This window comes from Epinephelus fuscoguttatus, linkage group LG21, assembly GCF_011397635.1.
Source record: "Epinephelus fuscoguttatus linkage group LG21, E.fuscoguttatus.final_Chr_v1".
Taxonomy (NCBI): domain Eukaryota; kingdom Metazoa; phylum Chordata; class Actinopteri; order Perciformes; family Serranidae; genus Epinephelus; species Epinephelus fuscoguttatus.
In genome coordinates this window covers 37,831,816-37,857,847 of record NC_064772.1, presented here as the reverse complement: position 1 = coordinate 37,857,847, position 26,032 = coordinate 37,831,816, and the positions used below count along the sequence as shown (strand labels likewise).

Here is a 26,032-nt window from a genome sequence, read left to right as displayed (position 1 = left end):
AGTCCCCCAACTTTTTAAGTGCAACACTAAATCACTTGAGTTCCACAGTTCAGGAGTGTTGCTCTGCTTGTGTCGCCTTTCATTTCCCATGACGACAGCAACAATCCAATACTGACAAGGGTCGCAACAATAAGATAAGCGCTGCTGTTGTTTACACAATAAAATGTTTTCCTCCCCTGTATTTTTCTCCAGGCCCATGTAGGGATGGGTGTAGCAAACTAGCTCGGGCTATACATGTGCTGGGATGTGGCATTGGTCCATCTGTCCACAGCGGCACTCTCAGGCTGTCTGAGGGTCAGGGGCAGTAAAATAAAAAGGGCATCAGCTGCATGTGGTGAGGAGAGGGTGTACAGAGAGTTTGTAGCATTCGGGCAGCTTATAAAGCACTGCATCACATTCTCTACACTTGAAGGGAACCCTAGAGGGACCTGCATCCCAATTTGGTCCCACTGCAACAAAGTCTGGGTTTGAAAGCACTGACTAGTTCTGACTGGTTGGCTTTTGCCTGTCCTCCTTGTGCAAGCATGGGGGATCATATCTGACATACACATGCAGGTCAGATAATCTGGAAACTAAACTTTCCGTAGGTGTGGATGAGAGGGTGAATGGACGTCTGTGTCTTAACCTCGTTAATAGACAGGTGACCTGTCTTCCCTGGAATAATGATGTAATAACGATCTGTTTCATGTCAGGTATATTTAGAAGGTTTAAAGCATAGACTTTAGCTATACCTGTATTACTCGATTCTTTATGACGCAGAGAATTAAAGCTAAACAACTGAAGACCACTCAACTGTGTTGGAGTAACTGTGGTGAAAAAGACATGAGTCATTATCATGTCTTCTGGAATTGTTCACGTATCCAAGTCTTTTGGAATGAGGTCTGGAAAAACATACATCACATTTTGAATCTGCTAATACCTAGCTAATGTTCTGTACTATACCTGGGAGAGCTCCCAACTGATATGATAGGTGACGAACACCTTCTGAAAATATTCACTGTGGCAGCTAACGCCAGAATTCCACTGGATGTGTGTCCGTCGCGGAATGGCAGCGCTGATTATCCGCTGCGTGCTCCATCGTCTGTCAACACCCACCGGCTGCGTTTGCTGTGCGGAGCGGTGCAGCTCCGCCGGACAGCGGGAGTCACAAGGACCCACGAGATCTCGTGAATTCACGTATAATCTCGCGATATAACAAGATGTAGTTTCTATAAACAGAAGCACAAAACCAGAGGAGTAGTAGGAAGACATCTGGGTGCACCTCCATGATTAACATCTCCTCGTCCATGGTGTCAACGGGGTGAAATGACGTCTGGAAACCTCTGACCTGTTGACTTCAGGCCTGCCTCCCTCCATTATGACGTGTTCAAGGTGTAGTGCAGGGAAATAGAGTGTGCCAGTAAACGCGGAACTCTGTTAGCGCATTTAGCACTTCCGGTTCTCTCGTCTAAAAGTCAAAACATTTTTTGAATGGCATTTTGGTAAAATGCCTCAAATAAGGTCTGTGGTTAACAAAAGCTTAAGCGAGTTTCAGGTTTTGTTCTACGACATAAAACACGTCAGTAAATACCCTACTTGTGAATTTTGAAGCTTTTATGTGTCGTAAAAAAGGCGGTTGCTAACAAGTTGCTCAATACGACTACAAACCCTGTCGGGGACATTAAACGTCATCACCCCCGAACAGGCGAGCGTGCTGGCAGTCCGCCATTACAGCTTCTTATTTAGCTTAAACAGTCCGATTTCCCCATTATACAATGTTTTTAAAATAAAGCGGCTGAAATCAGTTGAAAGCTTAGTGGCGGTGACGTCAAGAGTCATGTGACCGCGGAGTAGTCATGTAGTCCGTTAAAGCCTAAGGTTAGCTTTTTACTTCTGGCGATTGCATTTAAGCTTCAAATGCGGTATGAAAGGTGTTCATATGTGAAGATTATCTCGCTGAACAAAACCTGTAAGTATCATAAACTTGTGTTAGCCACAGAGCTTATTTTCGGACATAATCCAAAACGCAATGCAAAAATCACATTCACTTTCTCTGCCGGGAACCAGTGCGATGCTAAACTTCCGGGTTTGACGTCAGCCCTGGCACACTCTATATGATCCTCTGTGAACACTGTGTATTTTATTTTGAGAATTAACTGGATGTTTTATTTTGTTTCTGTGCACGACTTCCTGCCCCGCACGATCTGCTCTGTGCTGAATTGCTGCGTTGTGCTCCGGCGTCCAGCAGAAACAGAAGTCCTGCGTATCTGTTGCGGAGGGCTCCGGAGCGCCGCAGCTGTGACAGAGCCGGAACGCAGCACAGCCGCAGCCGGTGGAAACACACACATTGACTAGAATTGAAACGTATCAGCTCTGCTGCAGTTCTGGAGCGCAGACGCAACCAACACGCATCTGGTGGAGTTTGTGGGTTAGCAGGCCATCACAATGAAATGGCTGCAGATGGAATCCCCACCTGTAGATGACTGGACTAATATCATCTTTGAAATATATGAAATGAAAAAGATCACTTCCTGTCTGAGGTTACAAAAAGCAAAGTTTGACAAAAATGGAGAAATGGACTTTGTATGTGACTGTAGCAGCCTCAAACTGACTTGTCTCCCAATAATTGTTTACCGAACCGATTGCTTAATTTCTTTTGGTGGCCTCCTCAGCCCGTTGACGTGAAGTGGAGTGCACTCTCAGACATAAATAATGCTCTCACAGTTTAATACATGTATGTGGACTCACAACCTCTCCTTTTATCAAAGATTTACAACAAGATGTTTGGCAGCTATGTGTGATTTCTTTGTTTGATTTTTGTTCTTGTTATTTTAAAAGTATGTTCAAAAATCAGTAAAAAAAAAAATAAAGTAACAAAAACAATAAAGCAGAGACTGTAGCTGATGTAGCTGGGATGGTCAGCGGATGGTCAGTATCACATCTATTAGGTCCATGTTGTCTCAAAGGAGCAGTGGTTGACATTAAGTCTAGTCGCACACTGCAACTCATGAATATCTTTGTCAGTCTTAAGTTAAAGGGAGGGGTTGGATTTTTGAGAGTGGGGTTATATCAGGTTATATGGGGTACATTATCCACAGTCAGTGTATTAGCTGCAGCAGATGTCAGCTGGTGCACCCTCAGTTTGGAGAAGCAGGCTGCAGTCAGACATGGAAGCTAAGCAATGTACTGCAGTGGTTGAAGGTCAGTTACAAAATGTATTTTTGCCACCTAAAAAAGTGTATGCTGTACATCTAGTGTACCTAATATACTGATAAGTATATATGTACTGATATACAGCTAAGGAACCCAAACGACCCCACTTCAGAAAATCTTATTTATCCCTCTAATGTAAGAACACCTTGTTCAGCAGCTGTTCATGAGGCTCAGGGGTTTTAACAGAGACGTCAAGAGAAGTCAAGGCCCTGACACACCAAGCTGACAGTCGTCCATCAGTCATCATTGGGCCGTTCGCGTCTGCCGCCCTAGACTTTGTGGTGTGTCTGGCACCGCTGGCTCTTGTTGACCATTTACAGCTTTTGTTCAGCTGTTTCAGCACGTTGAACCAGAGACAGCAGAGCCTGCTGGGGAATGAAATCACTCTGATTGGCAGTTCAGCTCAGCGTACGAGAAGAGAAACTGAAGTCTGGCATGTAAACAAAGAGCTGAAGTCAGGAGGGAGTGAGATCAGAACAAATTTGTTACAGTGAACTCTTCAGCAGAAACGTTTCCTGATGGTTTGTGTTGTTGTTCGCCGCCGCACGGTAAAGACACTCTGTCAACCTGGTCACCGCTGGGCCCTTGACTTTCACCCTGGAGGCCGGCGTTGGCTTCCTGTAAGACAGTAAAGCCAAACCCTGTTCTTTTCTCCTAAACCCAACCATGTACGTGTGTTGTTGAAGGAAAAATAACATCAGTCCACATTGTTGTACCAATGTAGTGCTTTTATTTTGAAAGAGACTGTATGCAAACTGTACATTTCCTGTGAAAACAGAAGTGTATTTTGAAAACAGACAATGCATGTAACACCCAGGGTACCTTGGACGTCATACGTGGACGTGGAGAGCGCATGACCAAAATGTATATGACAAGAACAGAAGACAGAGGCGAAAGGTGAATATTAGAATAAATGCATAGAGACCCATGTTTTTTCTTTCTTTAAGTGCACGCTCCGTGTAAACGCTCTGGTCATTAGGTAAAGCAGCAGCTGTGTATCAGTGGCTCGTCCTGTGGTGGGCGGGATGCTCGCCTCTCTGCCCTGTGTCACCACCCTCATTAAAGTGGCACTGTGCAGCCCCCCTTAGACAATCAAGCCTGCCCTAACACACACGCCACCTATAAATCACCTCGTGAAAATCAATGGGCTTTAGTTAGCCTGGGACTCATTGTGTCCTTGGAAAGGTGTGAGATGAATTGAGATGAAGTGAGAACAAAAGAGGAACAACATCCACCCAAAGGGACGGAGGAGAAAACACGGCCGAGCGCAGCAGTGACTGAGGTTGGCCTGATCTTTAGGGTGGAGGTGACAGTTGCTGAGAGGTCACCAACTCATCTTTAGTTTCTCAAAGCTGACCAATATTCATTCGTCCTGATGATACATTGTGTGGCGCGGTTCATTTTCAGCCCCAGCGTTGCCTCCAAACAGTCTGTGACAAAACAATTGAAAGGCAACAGAGGATGAGTCAGCCTGCCATTACTACTTTCTCTCAGAGATGGATGGAGCTCTTAAACTAAGGCTACCATATTGAATGTTCTTTTCTTTCAGGCAACTTTGGAAACCCTGCCCCCTGCATCTGCACAACTTTCCTAAATATTCTTCTCACCCTGGAATAGCCAGCCTCATGGCCCGTCTCCCAAAAGCATTTCTCTGTTGTATAATATGGTGATAACAGAATGAGTGAGAACAAGTGCAGATACACGAAAAGAGTCCGGAGGCATCATATAAAGTAGTGATGGCCAAATGAAGCCTCATGAATCATTTTCTTTATTTTCTGAGCCCACTAGATGGCGCTTTTTGTTCAACAAAAAGTTGAAAGCACACTGAATTGCCATTCTTTGAGACTCTCTCTTTAAACCATGAGCGCCATCTAGTGGGCTCAGAAAATAAAGACAATGCTTCATGAGGCTTCGTTTGGCCATCACTAGTTAAGACTTCTGACTTTGGCGTGGAGGACTGGGGGTTTGGCTTTCCATTCATATCCAGTGTGGACCCTTAGGCAAGGTTCCCAATGCTGCTAGCCTAGCTTAATAAGTGAAACTGCAAATGCAAGTGTCATGCCGGCTCAGACGTCGTCTGGGTCAACAAGAGGTGCGTCCCAAGTCCCTTAAATTTACTGCTAACCACCTAACCTAGCCACCTTATCTAACTGTTTAGTCCCTCCCACTTAGGAAAACATTTAAGGAGTCAGGAGTTAGGAGTGAGGAGCGAGGATTGCTGATAAGAGACATGAGATGGCCTTACTCTGAAGCGTTACGTAAAGCGACGTCCTTTTCTGATGACAGCGGCACAACTGGATCTGCTGCATAACGGAGCCAGCGTTTGGCGTACATCCCAAGTCACATTATATTCGCTGATCAAAGCCGTGATGAGCATCATTATCATTATTATTATCATCATCATTATTATCACTATTATTAAAAACACTCGCCATCATTCAACAAGTCAGCTGCTGAGTGAATAAGACATATCAGACCTGTCAGTCTGCCTCAGTCAATTCAGTTTTATTTATACAGCCCAATATCACAAATCACAGTTTGCCTCACAGGGCTTTACAGCATACGACATCCCTCTGTCCTTATGACCCTCACAGCTGATCAGGAAAAACTCCCCAAAAAAACCCTTTAACACAACTGAGGAGGGATCCCTCTTCCAGGACGGACAGACGTGCAATAGATGTCGTACAGAACAGATCAGCATGATAAATTAACAGTAATCCACATGACACAATGAGACAGAGAGAGAGAGAGAGAGAGAGAGAGAGAGAGAGAGAGAGAGAGAGAGAGATGCAGGACAGACGGTAATGACAGTAGCTTACAACAACATTAATGAAAGTAATAATATGAATTAATATTAATAATTAATATTACCTACAAGCTATTAAACATTATTCCACTCACATGACATGCAGGACAATTAATGATGGGCAAATATGTGTGTGTGTGTGTGTGTGTGTGTGTGTGTGTGTGTGTGTTATATGCACATCACAGACAGTCCGCTGAACAACGCAACAGATTGTGAATGAAATAAACTTAATAACAACATGACAGTCTTGCAGGAAATATCATCAGCGTTACTCTTTGTAGTCACGTAGGCATGTGAATTACAGCGTGTCATGGCAGAGAATGCATGTAACGGGTACACTTGAGCTGTTTCTCCGCCATCTCGTTCAAATGAGCCAGGTGTAGGGGGCAGGTATTTATACGTCATGGCCTCAAGCTGAAAAAGACTTCCTGTTAGGAACCTCTCGTGTTACCTTACTCATCGCACCTAACAGATCCCTCCTAACGCCTAACGCTAACTCCTTACTGGCAGGAATAAGACACATGAGACGGCCTTAAAGATGGCGGAGCTCGAACGACTTCCGTTTCAAGTCAGGAGTTAGGAGTTAGCAGTATAAAATAAGAGACTTGGGACGTACCCAAGGTCTGCATCAGGTGTTGAGGAACCAACCTGATGAGACCGAGCATCCCAAGCAACAGTAACATCAGGAACAAGGAACACGAGAAGCTCGAAAAATACCAAGGAGTGAAGGCAGCAGTGGTTCCTGAGGTGCAGACGATTGTTAGAGGGCTGTAAAACAGAGCAGCCTTCAAATACAATCTGAAAGTGTCTTGCAGTGTCTCCCTCTCACCCTTGCTCCCACCTTTGAGCTAACTGTGTTCAGGTGTGCTGCTGCACACAGGTGAAGGGGCGTGGCTGGTAGGAGACAAAGGAGCAGGGAATTGTTTGGGGAGGGTTTCTTGATTTTGTTGGGACAAGAGGAAGGAGAGCGGTGGTGGAGTGCAGACAGAAAAGACTTCTAAGGTTTTTTGGTGATTCCTTGACCGTGTGTGAAGGACCAGAAAGAAACTGAAACTTTGGTTCCTCCTTATTTTTTGGACACGTTTTTTTCATTTTAAACAGTGGACATTGGGCATTTCTTTCACACTGGGATTATCTTGAGTTGGATGGGGACAATTATTATTGAAGGTGAAGTTCTGTTTTTTTTAAGTTTCATTTACTATGTTCCTCTGCTGGTGTCAGTAGGGCGCAGAGTCAGGCCCTTTACTTTGCCTACACTCTCACTCACCAAGGTTAAGTGACAACTGTAGCTTTCGAATTTAGCTCACCACAAGGCTTTAAATGTCAGCTGATTGTTATACTCCAACTGCGCTTCATTTATTTGTTGTTCACAGAAATGTACTGTGGCAACATTTGCTTCTGGCTGCATTCAGAGCTACAGTGGGTGGAGGACTGCTGTTAGCCTGCACTGCCTGGAAGTTATTTTGTCCATTCAGTTTCCAACGTGAATCAGCCTGGTGACATCTGTGTGGCTGCTGTCTGTGCTCCTGACAGGACAGACTCATTGTGGATTTAACGGACGGACACTTCAGGACCACCTGTGCCTCTGATGTTTCACAGTTTGGATTAGACTGGTATTTTAACACACTAGAATGAGTCCAGACCACAGTTTGCTTTTGGTTTGTTTTCAGAAGACTAACAGCTGACTTTTTTTCATGAACCAGTCTTTAAGAGTCTTATTCTCACAGTACTGGTTTTCTCCGGTGTCTCTGTCTGGTGCGTCTGATGAAGTTGATGGAACTTTACTCAGTGCAACAACCCAAGTGAAATAAGAACAGCACTCACAGTTCAAAATGATAATGGAGAGTACTTTGCACTAAGTTACAGTGGCATGTAAATGTCAGAAGAAGAGTCTTTCAGTTCTTGTTTGGAGGATTTTCACCCATTCTTCCTGCAAAAGGCTTCTAGCTCTGTGAGATTCTTGGGCCGTCTTCATGCTCTGCTCTTTGAGCTCTATCCACACGTTTAATGATGTTTAGGTCGGGGGACTGTGAGGGGCGTGGCCAAACCTTCAGCTGGCTCCTCTTGAGGTCGTCCATTGTGGATCTGGAGGTGTGTTTAGGATCATTGTCCTGTTGTAGAAGCCATCCTCTCTTCATCTGCAGCTGTTTTACAGATGCTGTGATGTTTGCTTCCAGAATGAATCCATTCTTCCCTCTACCTGTGAAATGTTCCCCGTGCCACTGGCTGCAACACAAGCCCAAAGCATCATCCATCCACCCCCGTGTTTAACACTTTGTTCTCCAAACATACCTCAAAGCTCTGTTTTACCTTCATCAGTCCACAGGACTTGTTTCCAAAAAGCATCAGGCTTGTTCACATGTTCCTCTGCGTCTGACGCTGAATGTTGTGGTGAGGACACAGGAAAGGTTTTCTTCCGATGACTCTTCCATGAAGCTCATATTTGTCCAGGTGTGTCTGCACAGTAGAACAGTGCACCACCACTCCAGAGTCTGACAAACCTTCCTGCAGGTCTTTTGCAGTCAAACAGAGGTTTGATTTGCCTTTCTAACAATCCTACGAGCAGCTCTCTCACAAAGTTTTCAGCTTGACCTCCACAGTTCCTGTTAACTGCCATTTCTTACTGACATGACCAACTGAGGAAACAGCTCCCTGAAAACACTTTGCTATCTTCTTCTAGTCTTCATCAGGTCTTTTAGTTTTCAGAGTGCTAGGCAGCTGTTTAGAGGAGCCCATGGCTGCTGATTGTTGGGACAAGGTTTCAGGAGTCAGAGTCTTTATAAAGCTTTGAAATTAGCATCACCTGGCCTTTGCTAACAATGACTGTGAACAAGCCAGAGCCCTAACAAGCTCATTAAGCTCTGAGACCCTGGGAAAAGCTGTCTGAGAGCTCAAATGTCTTGGGGTGTCCAAACTTTTGCACAGTGCTGCTTTCCTCTTTTTTTCACACTAAAATTGTACAAAACAAAAATAATACACTGATCTTGCTTTAAACGTTGAAAAGCATGTTTCATCTTTAACTTCATGTCTTTTGGAGATCAGCTCATCTTCTACTCACTTAACTATTCACAGTAAACAAAACTTTGACTGGGGGTGCCCAAACTTTTGCAGCCACTGTATGGCACTGTATATTTCTCTGAAATGAACAACACAAGAGAGGACATTGTCTGTGATTGTTTTATTTGAAGTGTTCAATGCAGCGAGCACAATGAGCTTTCAGTATAATTTGGCCTGTGATGAAAGCACGATGACTTTTAAAAATGGATTATATTCATTCAGTTTTGCAACAGGCTGAAATGTGACAGACACTTGGTAAAGCTTTGATAAATAACTTAAAGATAATGTGGAACTGAAGGTGCAGCGAGTGTCAGAGATCAGTGGAATGAACACAGTTAACCGCAGGTGTAACTGATCACAGATAATAATCATGATTGTGTTTGAAAAAAGTGTCTTAAAAGACTCGACCAGCAGCTCAGTCACACCTATAGAGACAATATGCTGCCATTCTAGCTGGTGTGCAAATGTCCACCAGGCATGTGAGTGGATCTCACCTGCAGCTCTTTACTCGGCTGTGCTATCCAGGGACGTGCACACATATTTTGAGGGGCTGTTACTCTGACCTAAAAACAGGGCAACCCCCTGTTTGTGGTTAGCCTTGATGATCACTAAAATTTGGTGGAGAAAAAATGGGTACACTGATATCGGTGTCAGCCAAATGAGTTGTTACATATCTAGATATCAGATATCCTCTCTGAAATACTTACTGAATGAATACTTGTGGTATTTAAAGATACTAAATATTAAGAAAAACAATTAGCAGCTTCAGTACAAAAGAGTCTGTATCAGACCTCTGTCTAAAACAATATTAGCGGAACCCTACAGCTAGGTTTGTAAGGCAGGGGATAACTGAACCTGCTTCCTCAACAGCCTCCGCTTGAGTTTGGTGTGGTGATGTCAGCAGTGCCACACAGTAGCAGAGATGAGATGAGATAAAAATACACATGTAATGACAGTGAGTCATCATCTCGAGACATCTCCGGCTGTTTAATCTGTTTTGTAAGCTGATGATCAGAGCGTACTTTACACTAAAGGAAAGAAAAAATTTGGAGCAGTGGTGTTACTGGTCCGGCCCCACTTGAGATCAAACTGGGCTATAGTGATGGCCAGATGAAGCCTCGTGAAGCATTTTCTTTATTTCATGACCCATTAGATGGTGCTTTTTGTTCAACAAAAGGTTGAAAGCACACTGAATTGCCATTCTTTGAGCCTCTCTCTTTAAACCATGAGCGCCATCTAGTGGGCTCAGAAAATAAAGAAAATGCTTCATGAGGCTTCATTTGGCCATCACTAGCTGTACAGTACGTGGCCCATGAATTAAAATGAGTTCGACAGCACTGGGTTCAACCGCTCGTTAATCATTTCTACAACTTAAGAAGACTCACCAGAGCTTCACCGGTCAGCAACGACAGTGTCACCTGACAGGGGCATCGCTTTGTGTCATGTTTATTTATTTATTTATTAACAATTTGGGCTAACTTCAATATTTATGGGCTTCTCATATTTCTCTTTCACAGCAGTAAAAATAAAACAAGTATCTTCTTTTTCCCCTACAGGGAGCAGCTCAGCCAAAGAGGGCAAATGGGCTGTTCCCTGGGCATCTTCATCAAGTACATGTGCACGTCCCTGGTGCTATCTTTACGTACATATTACATTCAGCATAACTAGGTTTGGCTTGTTAAGAGCTGAAATACATTGCCCAAAAAGCTGGAATAAGAAGTGATTTTCTTTAAAAGGCTGAAAGAAGAAATAGTCTGTATTAATATCAGTCACCGAAAAACACTTTGGCACAAAAACAGCACGGCCCCGAAGAGCTGAAATGTACTGATTGAAAAGACAACGGCTGAACTTCACTGTGTGTGAAGAGCTGAAAATATCACAAAGCTAAACACAGATTTAATAGTTCTTTTGACCTTTTAAAAAAGCAGAACAGCAGGAGTGGATAGGTGGTCATATGACGCATTCTATATGCAGCGCAACACACACTCATTATTAAAAATAAAACTTAAAATATATAAGAAAACCGAATACTAGTTTAATGTTCAAAGTCTTGTAACCCGTTTGTCTGTAGCTGAAAGTATGCTGAAATTGTAGAACTTCAAAGTGGGGTGGGTCTGAAAAGGATCTGGAGATTAGTATTAGGTAGTGATGGCCAAATGAAGCCTCATGAAGCATTTTCCTTATTTTCTGAGCCCACTAGATGGCACTTTTTTCTCAAACAAAAGGTTGAAAGCACACTGAATTGCCATTCTTTGAGCCTCTCTCTTTAAACCATGAGCGCCATCTAGTGGGCTCAGAAAATAAAGACAATGCTTCATGAGGCTTCATTTGGCCATCACTAGTATTAGGCACAGTGGCGCGGTGGAATACAGTTTAAACAATATTTAACATATTTAGAAACATAATTCATACATTTCAATGTAATACAAAATGTTTATAAAAAAAAGAAGAGAGAAGAAATAAAGGCACATGCAGTGAGTTCAGGTTGAGCGAGTGTTCATCTCCGTCCTCCGTCTTCATTTGTTCTTGGCGGCCAGCGGTTTGCGGCTGATCTTCTTACTCTTGTCGTTGCTCTTCTTCGGAGGCTCTGGGTTGGCCTGCATGTGTCTGCCATAGAGACTGAAGAGAAGAGGAAGAGAGGAGGGACATTTGACATCATGCTGACATCATGCTGACGTGCTGACGTATTGCGGTAAGCGAGTTGTGTCATTTCCGGTGTTTCTGTGACAGCGTCTCTGTACTGCTCTGGTGAATTCCACTTGCCTGCTTTCTCACCTCAGTTGCTTTAACGTCTACTTCAAGTCATAACCCACACTGGTTCTGTTTAAGCACCTATAGCTCTCCTCCTTTCTACGACTTTCTCGCTAATCTCTTAGCTGTTGTTTGCACGCTCTTAGCCTTGGTAGCTACATTAGCTTAGCCATGGCTTCTCCCTCTGCTCTCTCTTGCTCGGTGTGTCAAATGTTCAGTTATGCCTCTGCCTCCTTTAGCGACAGTGGTAATTGTAACAAGTGTAGCTTATTTGCTGCGTTGGAGGCGAGGCTTAGTGAATTAGAAGCGCGGCTCCGCACCATGGAAAACCATTCAGCAGCTGCGGTAGTTAGCCAGTCCCCTGTAGCCGGTGCGGAGCCACATAGCCTAGCCTTAGCCTCTGCTAACTGTCCTCCGGTAACTCCCGTTCAGCCGGGAGGTTGGGTTACGGTTCGCCAGAAGCACAGCTCCAAGCCGAAGCCCACGGCTCACCACCAGCCTGTTCACGTTTCCAACCGCTTTTCCCCACTCAGCGACACACCCGCTGAGGATAAAACTCTGGTTATTGGCAGCTCTATTCTGAGAAACGTGAAGTTAGCAACACCAGCGGCCATAGTCAAATGTATTCCTGGGGCCAGAGCGGCGACATTGAATCTAATTTAAAACTGCTGGCTAAAGCTAAACGTAGATTCAGTAAGATTGTTATTCACGCCGGCGTCAATGACACCCGGTTACGCCAATCGGAGGTCACTAAAATTAATATTGCTCGTGTGTGAATACGCAAAAACGATGTCGGACTCGTAGTTTTCTCTGGACCCCTCCCAAATCCTGACCAGTGATGAGATGTTTAGCCGCATGTCATGATTTAACCTCTGGCTGTCCAGGTTGTGTCCAGCATACGTTGTGGGTTTTGTTAATAATTGGCAAACTTTCGTGGGAAAACCTGGTCTTATTAGGAGAGACGGCATTCATCCCACTTTGGATGGAGCTGCTCTCATTTCTAGGAACCTGGCAAACTTTATTAGTAATTTAAATCCCTGACAACCCAGAGTTGAGATCAGGACTCAGAGTCGCAGTCCTAAACGCCTCTCTGAGCTTCTAGTTCAGTTACCCAGCCATAGTTTTCATAGTTTTATACAAACGGTGTCTGTCCCCCGACCGCCTAAATTATCTAAATCTAAAATTAAACAAAGAGGAGTTGTGCATAACAACCTCATAAAAATTAAAACCTCTTCTGTGACAGAAAGACAAAACAGGAGAATTAAATGCGGACTGTTAAATATCAGGTCTCTATCGTCTAAAGCAGTGTTAGTAAACGAATTAACATCAGATAATCATATTGATTTACTCAGTCTCACTGAAACCTGGCTGTGTCAAGATGAATATGTTAGTCTAAATGAGTCCACTCCTCCCAGTCATAATAATACCCACATTCGAGGCAGCGGCCGAGGAGGGGGAGTTGCAGCCATTTTTAACTCTAGTCTGTTAATCAGTCCTAAACCTAAACTAGATTATAATTCATTTGAAAGCCTCGTTCTTAGTCTTTTACATCCGACCTGGAAAACCTCGCAGCCACTTTTATTTGTTATAGTGTACCGTGCTCCTGGCCCGTATTCTGAATTTTTATCTGAATTCTCAGAGTTTTTATCCAGTTTAGTTCTTAAATCAGATAAAGTTATTATTGTAGGCGATTTTAACATTCATGTCGACGTTGATAATGACTCCTGGCTACCAGCGTTTATCTCATTATTAGACTCCATTGGCTTCAGTCAGGTGTGTACATGAACCTACTCATTGTTTTAACCATACCCTTGATCTAGTTCTGACGTATGGAATTGAAATTGATAACCTAAAAGTCTTTCCACAGAATCCTCGCTATCGGATCATTATCTGATTACTTTTGATTTCTTTTACTCGACACACGCCACTCAGCAACAGTTACTATACTAGATGTTTATCAGATAGTGCTGTCGCAAAACTTAAGGAAAAGATTACTTGCCGTTAAATTCAATACCAATACCTTCAGTAACAGAGGTTTCCGTGCCGACTTTAACCTCTCCCGAATTGATCATTTTGTTGATAGCACCGTAGGCTCGCTACGAACAACGCTTGACTCTGTAGCTCCTCTTAAAAAGAAGTTAAAAAAGCAAAGAAAGTTCGCTCCTTGGTATAACTCTCAAACCCGTAAGTTAAAACAAATATCGCGAAAATTTGAAAGGAATTGGCGATTAACCAAACTGGAAGAATCTCGTTTAATCTGGACAGACAGTCTCAAAATTTATAAGAGGGGCCTCCGCAATGCCAGAGCAAACTATTACTCAGCTCTAATAGAAGACAATAAGAACAACCCCAGGTTTCTTTTCAGCACTGTAGCCAGGCTGACTGAGAGTCAGAGCTCTATTGAGCCTTGTATTCCTTTAGCCCTTAGCAGTAATGATTTTATGAGCTTTTTTAATGACAAAATTCTAACTATTAGAGGCAAAATTCATGACCTCCTGCCCTCAGATAGTACCTATCTAACCTCAAACACAGCTGTAAAATCTAATATATATTTAGATTGCTTCTCCCAATTTCTCTTCAAGAATTGACTGCAGTGATTTCTTCATCCAAATCATCAACGTGTCTCTTAGACCCCATCCCAACTAGGCTACTTAAGGAGGTCTTACCTATAGTTAACACTCATATATTAGATATGATCAATATATCCTTATTAACAGGTTATGTACCACAGTCTTTTAAGGTAGCTGTAATTAAACCTCTACTAAAAAAGCCCACCCTGTATCCATATGTGTTATCCAAATATAGACCAATATCTAATCTTCCCTTTATGTCAAAGATCCTTGAGAAAGTAGTAGCAGACCAGCTGTGTGATTTTCTCCAGGATAATAATTTATTTGAGGAATTTCAGTCAGGATTTAGAGTGCATCATAGCACTGAGACAGCTCTAGTTAAAATTACAAATGACCTTCTGATTGCTTCAGACAAAGGACTCGTCTCTGTACTTGTTTTATTAGATCTTAGTGCGGCGTTTGACACAATTGACCATCAAATTCTGCTGCAGAGACTGGATCACTTAATTGGCTTAAAAGGTTCAGCACTAAGCTGGTTTAAATCTTATTTATCTGATCGTTTTCAATTTGTTGACGCTCGCAATGAACCATCCTTACGTACTAAAGTTTGTTTTGGAGTTCCGCAAGGTTCTGTGCTCGGACCAATCCTGTTTACTCTATATATGCTTCCGTTAGGTAACATCATTAGAAATCACTCTATAAATTTCCATTGTTATGCGGATGATACTCAGTTGTATTTATCAATGAAGCCAGAAGAAAGCAATCAATTAACTAAACTCCATAATTGCCTTAAAGACATAAAAACTTGGATGAGCACCAATTTCCTGATGTTAAATTCAGACAAAACTGAAGTTATTGTTCTTGGCCCCAAACAACTCAGAGACTCTTTATCTGATGACATAGTTTCTCTAGATGGCATTGCTCTGGTCCCTGCCACTACCGTAAGAAACCTCGGAGTAACATTTGATCAAGATTTGTCTTTTAATTCTCATTTAAAGCAAACCTCACGGACTGCATTTTTTCATCTGCGTAATATTGCGAAAATTAGGCCTATCCTGACCCGAAAAGATGCAGAAAAATTGGTCCACGCTTGTTACCTCAAGGCTGGATTACTGTAACTCTCTATTATCAGGTAGCTCTAGTAAGTCCTTAAAAACTCTCCAGCTAATTCAGAATGCAGCAGCACGTGTACTAACAGGAACTAATAAACGCAATCATATCCTGTTTTAGCTTCTCTGCACTGGCTCCCTGTAAAATCCAGAATTGAATTTAAAATCCTACTGTTAACTTATAAAGCTCTAAATGGTCAAGCTCCGTCATATCTTAGAGAGCTCATAGTGCCATATTATCCCACCAGAAAACTGCGCTCTGAGACCGCTGGGTTACTCGTGGTCCATAAAGTCTCCAAAAGTAGATCAGGAGCAAGAGCCTTTAGCTATCAGGCTCCTCTCCTGTGGAATCATCTTCCTGTTACGGTCCGGGAGGCAGACACCGTCTCCACATTTAAGACTAGACTTAAGACTTTCCTCTTGGATAAAGCTTATAGTTAGGGCTGGCTCAGGCTTGCCCTGTACCAGCCCCTAGTTAGGCTGACTTAGGCCTAGTCTGCCGGAGGACCTCTATAATACACCGGGCCCTTCTCCTTCTCTCTCTCTCTCTCTCTCGTATCCTATTACTGCATCTAGCTAACCCGGCCATTCTGGATGTCACTAACTCGGCTTCTTCTCCGGAGCCTTTGTGCTCCACTGTCTCTCAGATTAACTCATATCACAGCGGTGCCTGGACAGCGTGACGGGTGTGGTTGTGCTGCTGCCGTGGTCCCGCCAGATGCCTCCTGCTGCTGCTGCCATCATTAGTCATTAGTCATACTTCTTCTGTTATTATACACATATGATTATTGTCACACATGTATACTGCCAGGTATTAATACATACTTTCAACATATTGTACCGCAGTAACCAGAACTATAACTATAATATTATTACTTCCATTAATGTTGTTGTAAGATACTGTCATTACCTGCATCTCTCTCTCTCTCTCTCTCTCTCTCTGTGTCTCATTGTGTCATATGGATTACTGTTAATTTATCATGTTGATCTGTTCTGTACGACATCTATTGCACGTCTGTCCGTCCTGGAAGAGGGATCCCTCCTCAGTTGCTCTTCCTGAGGTTTCTACCGTTTTTTCCCCTGTTAAAGGGGTTTTTTTGGGGAGTTTTTCCTTATCCGCTGTGAGGGTCTTAAGGACAGAGGGATGTCGTATGCTGTAAAGCCCTGTGAGGCAAATTGTGATTTGTGATATTGGGCTTTATAAATAAAATTGATTGATTGATTGATTGATTTTTTCAGTTTGCACAGACAACTAGTGTTCAGTCAGGACCACTTTAGTCAAAGAAAACTTTATTTCCATTTGCAGTATTATATTTGGAGGTATGGCCTCTCTGCCCTTCCATGTGCTGACACAGAAAGACTAAAGCAGGGAGAGCAGCAGCAAAGACCCCACGAGAACAGAGCAGCATCAATGACAAACAGAAATGACATTGATAAGTCAGACAGCATGAAAAGGAGGAGCTGGGGTGGAGGCAGGTTGCAAAGCAGCTCGCAGAGGAAGCAGCAACAGTAGGCAGGTCAGAGCAGTTTGAATAGGGCGCTATGAATGGGATTAGCCATTTGGTTGACACATCGAGCCACAGATGTAGCTAAACAGCTGCAGGTGTCTGAGTGTGGTTACTGGCACACAATCCCAGCGTGACCCTCAGCAGCCAAATTGTGGCCAACAGTGTAACTGGAACAAATATACAAACACTAGATATTCACACAGCATACATACGGTCATCAACAGTGGACACACACGCAGCTGTGGAGTAGAGATGGTCAGTAATGATCATCAACATTCACTGTGGTTCACTTATTAGTGTCGAATACTGCTGAGTAGTGGACAAGCGGACACACACACACACACACACACACCACCTCTGTCTGTCACTTTCCCTCTCCCATGGGTGTCTGTTGCTCACAAGCGAGAGAGCTCATTGGAGTGGAAAAGACTTTTTCTCCAGCTCAGTCTCTCTCTGTGTTTTTCCCTACAGCCTGTTAATAATTGTGTCTTGGTTTTTCTTCCTTATTCATGTTTGGCCTGAAACAGGCATACTTAAAAGTGGGAAATGCTGGAGCGTGTCAGTGACCAGGATCCACCAATCAGATCTTACACTAATCAACCAGCAGACTGTATAATGGTGGTATAGAGCAGTGGTGGTAGGCCTATGTTGCTTCATTATGTTCATCTGCTTTTCTGCAGAAATGACAGTTTTGGTCAAACCATCTCTTTATCATGGTCCTTTAGCAGCTCACAGTTACAGCACACATGACTGAATCTGGTCAAATCCACATTCCTTGTGTTTAAGATTAATGTTGTGTAAAATACAACTGAGCTTCACTGTTTGTTCACTGAAGAGAATGAATGTAAATGTAAACAAACTACTGAGATATTTCACCAATTTCAATCATGAACATCAATATATTAGTAATAAGCATAAATAGTGAGTCTGTAAAAACAGCTTTGGAATGAAAGTGTCAGAAAATAACCCCAGTGATGTCATTGTGATGTCATCATTGGTATCTCAGCTCAGGCTTGAAGACTACGGCCCAATCCCAACACCCCCCCTTGCCCACTACCCCTCGGCCCTCGAAATGAAGCAACGAGGGGTAGGGGTTGAACTCTTTCCCTAGGAACTGGGACACCACTCACTACGTCACCGCGTCGGTTACGTTCACGCATATGTAACTATTTTAAACAGGAAGCTGCGAGCCATCTACATTTCCAACCGACATCTAAAATGGAGTCTCCAGTTGAGTTCATCCTACCGATCACATTTGCCGCATTCATCATGCTTCTGCTAGCTAGCTAGCCAGCTAACGTTACAAGGCAGCATAGTTATGCTAGCTGGCGTGTTATTGTAATGTTGAAAGTACGACAATTTTTCAAAACAGGACAGATGACAGATAGTGCGAGCTAGCTAGCTAGCTAACAAGCAACCTGACGACGGTAACGTTAGCTGTGTATGAACTTTTTTCCCGTGTCTTGCCCGGTGGTAGCCATGGCGACGTCTACCCCTCGCTGGCAAGTCAGCATCTGAAATCCCTCGCTCCGAAGGGCTAGTTTCATACCCACTACCCCTCGTTATGCCCCCTACCCCTACACGCAAAAGGAATTGGGACACCAATAGCCCTCACGGGAACGTGCAAATGTAGGGGTAGGGCTAAGAGGGGGGGATTGGGACGGGCCCTACAAATTTAGAAACCGAAGCCTGCATAACAGACTGAGCGTTCTTTTTAAAATCTGTCTCTCAGCACTCCCAACTTTACAGAAGAGCCAGATCAAATTGCCCATTCGAGCAGTTCTCCATCCAGAGTCGCCCCAACACTCACACCCTGGAGACTTGGAGGGCTGCTTGAAAAATGTATCTTGCTCCTCGATGGAGTGAGGGGAGTGTAGTAAGCTTCAGCTGCATGGTATGGTATAGATATAGTATAAAAAGGTTCAGTACAGTATAGTGTAGTACACTACGCACATCATATAGTAAGCAAGCTTCCTTCATGAACAGCTGTCTCAGTGTGTCATTGGCAGTTGTGTAAGATGCCACTTGCTTGTCCCACCTCAGCTTTTACACTGTATGGCCATGCTTTTCTACAGTGCGCACACACACACACACACACACACACACAGAGGATGCGTATATACAAATCCGCAGTGGTGGAACTGTCTGTCTGTGATTGAAGTGTCTCGTGTTCTCTCCTCTCTCTGCCTCCATCCCATGTCAACACTTTCAACTGGGAATTAAATGCTGCCAAACCCCATAATATCTGCTGCCCATCAAAACCACAACGGGCCTACAGCAGACACAGAGACAGAGACAAAGAGAGAAAGAGGAGACAGAGATACAGCCAGTGGACATTGACTGTTGGACTGCTGACTTGATGGGTGGCTGTCTTCTCTGTTCACCTTTGAAAAGCTTGCCACAGCTGCTCTCCAGCTCTGTCTAAGGGTTACATTACTGTCAGCCACCTTGGTTTATTACCCAGATTCTTCTTACTGTGGAGATGTCTGCCTGTTGGCACTTAAAGACCCCCCCCCCCCCACCCCCACTTGGAGGTCTCCAGTGTGCAGGAATACATATTTGACAGAGAGAGAGAGAGGTTGAGACAAAATGGGACTCTGCAGAGCCTCTTGCCAAGTCAGCTGGGTTACAGTCTCCCAGAGGACAGGGACGGACAGGGGAAGGGTGCCGGGCAGCTCCTTGGAGCAGCAGTGTCTGGAACAGCCGGGTCTTGGGACAACTGACAGTTTTAAGGACAGCAATGTGGGTCTGTCTGTCGGCCGGACGGATGGTCCACCACTTTGGTCCTGACTGAAATGTCTCAACATCTAACTCAAATAGAAGTGTCTGTCTGTCTGTCTTTGTATATGAATGTCTGTCCTTCGATTTCCTCAACAACCATTCATCCGATTAACCTCTCCAATGTGTTCACTTGAAGACGAGGTGAAAAGCCAACTGTCATAGAGAGGGCGGAGACATGATACTGTTTAAATACAGACTATTTCACAGACAGTTTTTCTTGGCACACTATGTTGTTAGTTTGTTTGAACCATTGGCCTCCTCACCCAGCTGCACAATGTGGAATTTCTTGCTCTTTATACTGTGGTTGTTGCCCGACAAAAAGGGTGCCTCTGTGTATCTGTGTCAAACACCAAGATCAACTGATGAATGGGTGAAATTTGAGGAGTTGGGGGTGAAAACAGGCCTTGTATGCAAATCACACTGACTAGCTAATCGCTGCCGCTCTGCACTCATACGAGGGTTACCACTGATAACGCTGTTCCAACCTGCTGTCATTGCAGAAGCATGGCGCCCACTGTCTGGTTCCCCCAGGTTAACACCACCAGCTGAGCCAGTACTGTTGCCTTTGACAGCACTGTTACTGGAGTTAGCACTGTTAGCTGCTAGCTGCCAACTCAGCCACCTCCATGTTGAGAACCTTATGCAGATAACCTGAATCAGACTCTGACTGATGGATATCTATCCATTTTATCTGCTTATCAAGGGTCCAGGTCACGAGGGCAGCGGGCAGAGCAAAGCACTCCAGAGGGTTCTCTTCCCAGCGATGCTTTCCAGCTCCTCCTGGGGGACCCCGAGGCATTCCCATGCCAGATGAGATGTGTAATCAGTGTGTTCTGGGTCTACCCCAGGGCCTCCTACCAGTTGGATGTACCCAGAACAGGAGGCGCCCAGGAGGATCCTGATCAGATGCCCGAACCACCTCAACTGACCCCTTTTGAGGCAAAGTTGCAGCGACTCTACTCCAAACTCCCTCTGGATATCTGAGCTCCTCCTCCTGCCTCCTGTTGCTGCTCCAATTATCTTTGGAGAGAGGGATAACTGTTGAGTATTACGCTAAAAAAATAAATAAATAAAATGTCGGGGCAAGACAGTGAACATTATTCTTCTCATTTTGTCCTTCATCTTATTAACCCTTCATTTCTAAACAGTGGTTTTATTTTTAATATTACTTTTATATTTTGCTGTTTCTTCACGTAACGATACAGGCTGGTATTCTATTACATTAAGGACATATGTGCATATAAAACAGGAGTTTGCCCCTGAACCATCTGTCACATCCAGTTCATCCAGAGGCCAAAGTGTCATGATCCTGGGCTTTGGTTTCATATCCTGTTATCTTGTGTTCCTTGTTTCATGTTGTTTAGCTCATGTTTAATCTGGTTCCTGTTTTGTGGGTTCTCTCATGTGTCATGTCTGGTTTTACTTCCTGTCTTTGTGTGTTTTCCCACCTGTTTTCTGTCACACCTGTCTCGTTAGTCCTTCCCTGTTCCCAGAGTCTTCCCTTCACACCTGTTCTGTATTAGTCTCGTCTGCTCCACCCTTGTTGTCAGCCAATCCCTGTTTCCCTCCTGTTGTCCATGTCCTCCTCCTCCAGCTGTGTCTCCTTCTGATTAGTCTTTTGTGTGTCTGTACCTGTGTGTTTCCCTTTGTCAGTCCGTCTGCCTATCTTCTGTGAACCTTCTGTGTTCGTCATTCCTGCATCCATCCCTCGTCTTCATGTCTTTTCCTGGTTGGTTTAAGTTTGGATTTTTGTTCTGCTCCCAGATGTTTTTGTTTGAGTTGCCTGCCTTCATTGGAAGTCCTCCATCAGCTACATTAAAGCTCGCCTTTTGTTGAAAACTTAAACCTGCCTGTTGAATCTGCATTTGGGTCCTCCTCTGAACTGAAACCATAACACAAAGACCTTAAGTTGCACAGCTGAGAGCTGGTATTCTTCCTCTGGATATATGAGTTCTGTGATTTGGGTGAAGTGAAAAGTGAGTCCCATTTTCTTTTATATTGTACAAACTATGATGACTAGTGCTGCAACGATTAGTCGACTAATCGATGACTAATCGACTATTAAAATAATCAGTGACCATTTTAGTAGTCGACTAATCGGTTTGAGTAATTTTTCATAGAAAAGTACTATAAAAGTGCCCAAAATACTCTTACTGCAGCTTCTTACGTTCAGATATTGGCAGCTTTACACACTCTCCCATGACGGAGAACTCAAACCCTTTGGCGTGAGTATGAAACAAGACATTAGATGACATCATTTTGGGGTCTGGGAGAGACAGACCGACATTTTTCAACATTTTAACACATTTTTCAATAAAATGATTAGTCAACTAATCGAAGAAATAATCGACTGATTAGTCGACAATGAAAATAATTGTTAGTTGCAGCCCTAATGATGACTTGAAGAGAGTTAATGTTCTGTGAAATGGCTCGTCTAAGCCTTGATCTGATGCAGATGACCAAAAGCTGGAATGGTTGTTTGATTCTGATGTGTTTAAATCTGCCAGTTGTGTTGCTAAAGTCTAAATAATAATAATAATAAAATGCCTTTGTGAGTGATCCACGAATTTGGTCTTCCAAAACCTGATAATGTACGATGCTTTTGCTGCTTTGTTATATTTTCTCTCCCTTTAATGCCGTCTGAATTTATGTTCACTGGACTCTGATCCTGGTTTACTCTGAAGTTGGAGTGTCTTGTAAGCCCATGCTGGCTGAGCATAACTGCTTGCATGACAAAATGATAAAACTGCATCATTTATTCCATGTTGGTTTAATTTCTATAAGACAGAAATAATTCCATAATAAAGACGTTTACATTGTGTCAATATGTGCCGTGCTGTTACAGCTGTTTATATGTGAATTAGAGGCAGCAGGAAACAGAGTCTAATGAACAGAGAGCGGAGCTGCTGGAGGAGGTCAGGACTGTGGTGACTGATCGTGGACGCTCCCTTTAAGAAAAGCAAGATTATTCATTTAGTCAATAAGTGGCCAATGCAGCACACTTGGCGCTGTCATAACAAGCTACTGTTAGCATAATTGTGGGTTCTTAGCATTGATGGATGGGCTGAGGAAGGAGGGATGTGGAGGGAGGAGGAGGAGTGGAGGAGGGGAATGATCAGTCAGTGTGTCATAAAGGAAAAAATAAATCAATGTGAAGAGAGGAGAATAATGCAGCCTAATTGATGATGGAGTGTTCAGGTTGTTGATATTTATTAATGTTATTTCAATCACTTCTTTTCACTACTAGTATGTGTTGCTGTGGTGTTAGGTCATACTCTGACAGCTGCAGACCGACACACAGGCTGGCATAAACAGAACACTGAGGACGAAAAGAGAAAGACAAAGACCATTTTGTCTTTTTCTAAATTTGAATGACACGATCAGGAAGAAACTAAAGTGGACCAAACAATCCCCTTAAACACAGTGGACAGGTCAGGCCGGCTTCTGAAGTCTGGTCTACAACATGTATACACATTCCTTTCAACCGCATCCAGCACTTTTTTCATTAAGATACTTTTGAGCTCATATCACAGTCATTATAAAGGCTACATACACATGCTATATCTTGTTTTTTCAGGACAATCTGGGCTATCCAGATTTGCCATCTTCCCATGTCCTTCTATGTGCCTGTATTTTATATTAATTTTTATATCAATGAAAAAAAAAATTCTTACATTTTTACATGTATCTCACCATAGCAAGTTGGAAGAAGACACATTCTGCCATATATGAAGAGGGGAGACTCTCTGGAATCTGGCAATATAAGAACCATGATGCTGGGACATTCTGTCTCTTCACAGCTGTCCAAAACATGTGGTTTGTGCCAGGCGGACATGATTGCCAGCATTTTTTCATTATTGCAAGAAATTCCATTGACTCATTCACAAGTCAAAAATGTGTTTTATCTGAAAGAAACATGCAATATTTACATCTAAGATCATAGAAAAATAGTAATAATATTATTCCTCACTATATGAAGTGACTGATAACAAGATCTGTATAATGGGTTGTAAAGAAATTTGTCAGGTTTTTATTTTGTAGACAATTAATCTGGATTTACAGCATGATGGGATGACAGCACAATGATGTGTGTAGTATCGCTGGAAAGCTCTGCTCCTGCACTTTCATGTGATATGTGTATCCTCACTGCTGAATTATGAAATATTTGCAAAACATTTTTTTATTATGAAAAATTTGCAAAAGTTTGCAAAAAATTTTGTTATTGTAATACAATAGAACGTAGACCTGCAACAAAATCAGTGATAGTTTCACAGTTTGCTTCAAATCTTCAGTAAAAACTAAAATGATGTTTCATGTCTTCAGTTTGTGAACAACAACAACAACAACAGTAACTCAGAGTCAGATTCAGATCCTGTCACAATATTAAGAGTTCAACTAAATCAAATCTACCACTAATTACACATTTAAACAAATGTCCCCTGGGATCTATACATATATATAAATCAACAGCTGATTTCCTTCTCTTTATTTATGCTCTGCCATTTCTCCTCTAACCATCAGGCTGTAACCTGTGACAGGCTGTTATGACACAGTCACATATATGGAGTTTATTCACGTAGGTTTCCATCACCAAAGGTTTGTGACAGAATCAGAGAGGAGTCGTTAATAATTTCACTTTCAGCCATGTTTGTTGTTGCTGTGGGTAACAGTATGACGTCATATGTCAACAAGCCAAAATATCGCAAGTATCATGATATGAATTTTTCACATGATATTAAAAAATATACCTGTATTACTGTGAACATGATGATGTGGCACACCCCTAGCCTCAGGTTTGGTTTTGCCTCGCCCTGGTGATCGGCACATCTGGGTGATGTTAGTATATGCTGGATGTGTTTCCATTCACATCTCCTACAACTGCAGGGGAATGCTCCAGGGTATTTATCATGTTCACAAGGATGGGATGTACATATGTGGGAACGGACAACCAGAAAACAACAATGCCTCCGGCCACGGCTATCGACAGCGCAGATGAGACTCAGTTTATATTCATGCAATCTGAACTACGTGAACAGTTTGTGAACAACAACAACAATAACTCAGAGTCAGATTCAGATCCTAATAATTTCACTTTCAGCCATGTTAGAAACGGTGACATGACGTGTATAAATGTACAAATGTAAAGTATCCATGGTTTACTGCTTTGTGGTCCCTGTGCACTGCTGTCCCTGTAACATGTGCGCAGTCTGAGATGCAGAGTGAGAGAGGGCTTGTGCCTGTCTTAATCTTACTGGAAATCTATGACACTGTAAAGACAAACAGCAGACACTTGGTCCCACGGGTCGCCTGCTCTCTCTTCTCTCTGTGTGCTGAAGAGGCCAGAACCCAGGAGAACATGGGATACCCAACCAGCCACAACCGCTCACAACACACACACACACACACACACACACACACACACACAAACACACACACACACACACAATGACAGAAACTGTTTCATTATGTTTTTATACGAGCAATACAGAGCACTAACAGTTCTAGCTAAAGATCAACATAAAGATTTCCCGTTTCTTTTAAGTGTGTGTGTGTGTGTGTGTGTGTGTGTGTGTGTGTGTGTGTGTCTCTGGTGATGAACTGTTAGGGCCAATTAAATGCAGAAGAAGAGCAGCGAATGGATTCAGATTCCTGATGATGTCTTTATGGAGCTCTGCTATTCCACACGGCTTAATTAATCACGGCAAAGTTCTGTGTGTGTGTGTGTGTGTGTGTGTGTGTGTGTGTGTGTGTGTGTGTAAAAAAGATTGAAAGTTGGTATTTTCTTCCCGTTATCGGTATGTGTATGTGTGTGCTACAAAGTTAAAAATATGTATGTGTGAGTGCGTGTGTGTGTGTGTGTGTGTGTGATAAATGCGCAGGGAGGCCAAAGGCCATTGATCTGATGGGGGGCCTTCCTCTCACAGCCACCTCATCTTCACCAGAGCTGCCAAGCAATTTAGTAGCTTCCCCTTACAGCCGGAGAAACATTAGCAGGGAGGAGAAGAAGGAGCCGTGAAGATAAGGGAGGCAGCGCAGGGAGAGGGAAGGAGTAGAAAAGACCCTAATTAAGATTCATGACAAACAACTGGGGCTTTTAGCCAATGGCGCCAAAGATCTCTGCCCCCATCATTAGTTAGTTACAATTCCTGCTGACTCAGCAGTTCTCTGAGGGATGTGTGCATGTACACATGTGAGCGCTGTTTTATCCATAAATAAAATCAACAAATATATCCTCTAACTTTGTGAACCGCACACACA

General features: G+C 43.2%; 2 protein-coding genes across 2 annotated transcripts in view; both read right to left on the bottom strand.

Moving 5' to 3' along the window:
- LOC125882018 (uncharacterized) overlaps positions 1-26,032 on the bottom strand; it is a 381,147-nt gene that overhangs the window by 107,365 nt on the left and 247,750 nt on the right. The gene's annotated exons all lie outside the window — the stretch shown is intronic.
- rsu1 (Ras suppressor protein 1) overlaps positions 9,162-26,032 on the bottom strand; it is a 49,170-nt gene continuing 32,299 nt past the window's right edge. Inside the window, exon 8 of the mRNA XM_049565628.1 lies at positions 9,162-11,674. Within this exon, the coding sequence (XP_049421585.1) occupies positions 11,572-11,674 (103 nt within the window). The 3' untranslated portion in view covers positions 9,162-11,571. The remainder of the gene's footprint in view (positions 11,675-26,032) is intronic.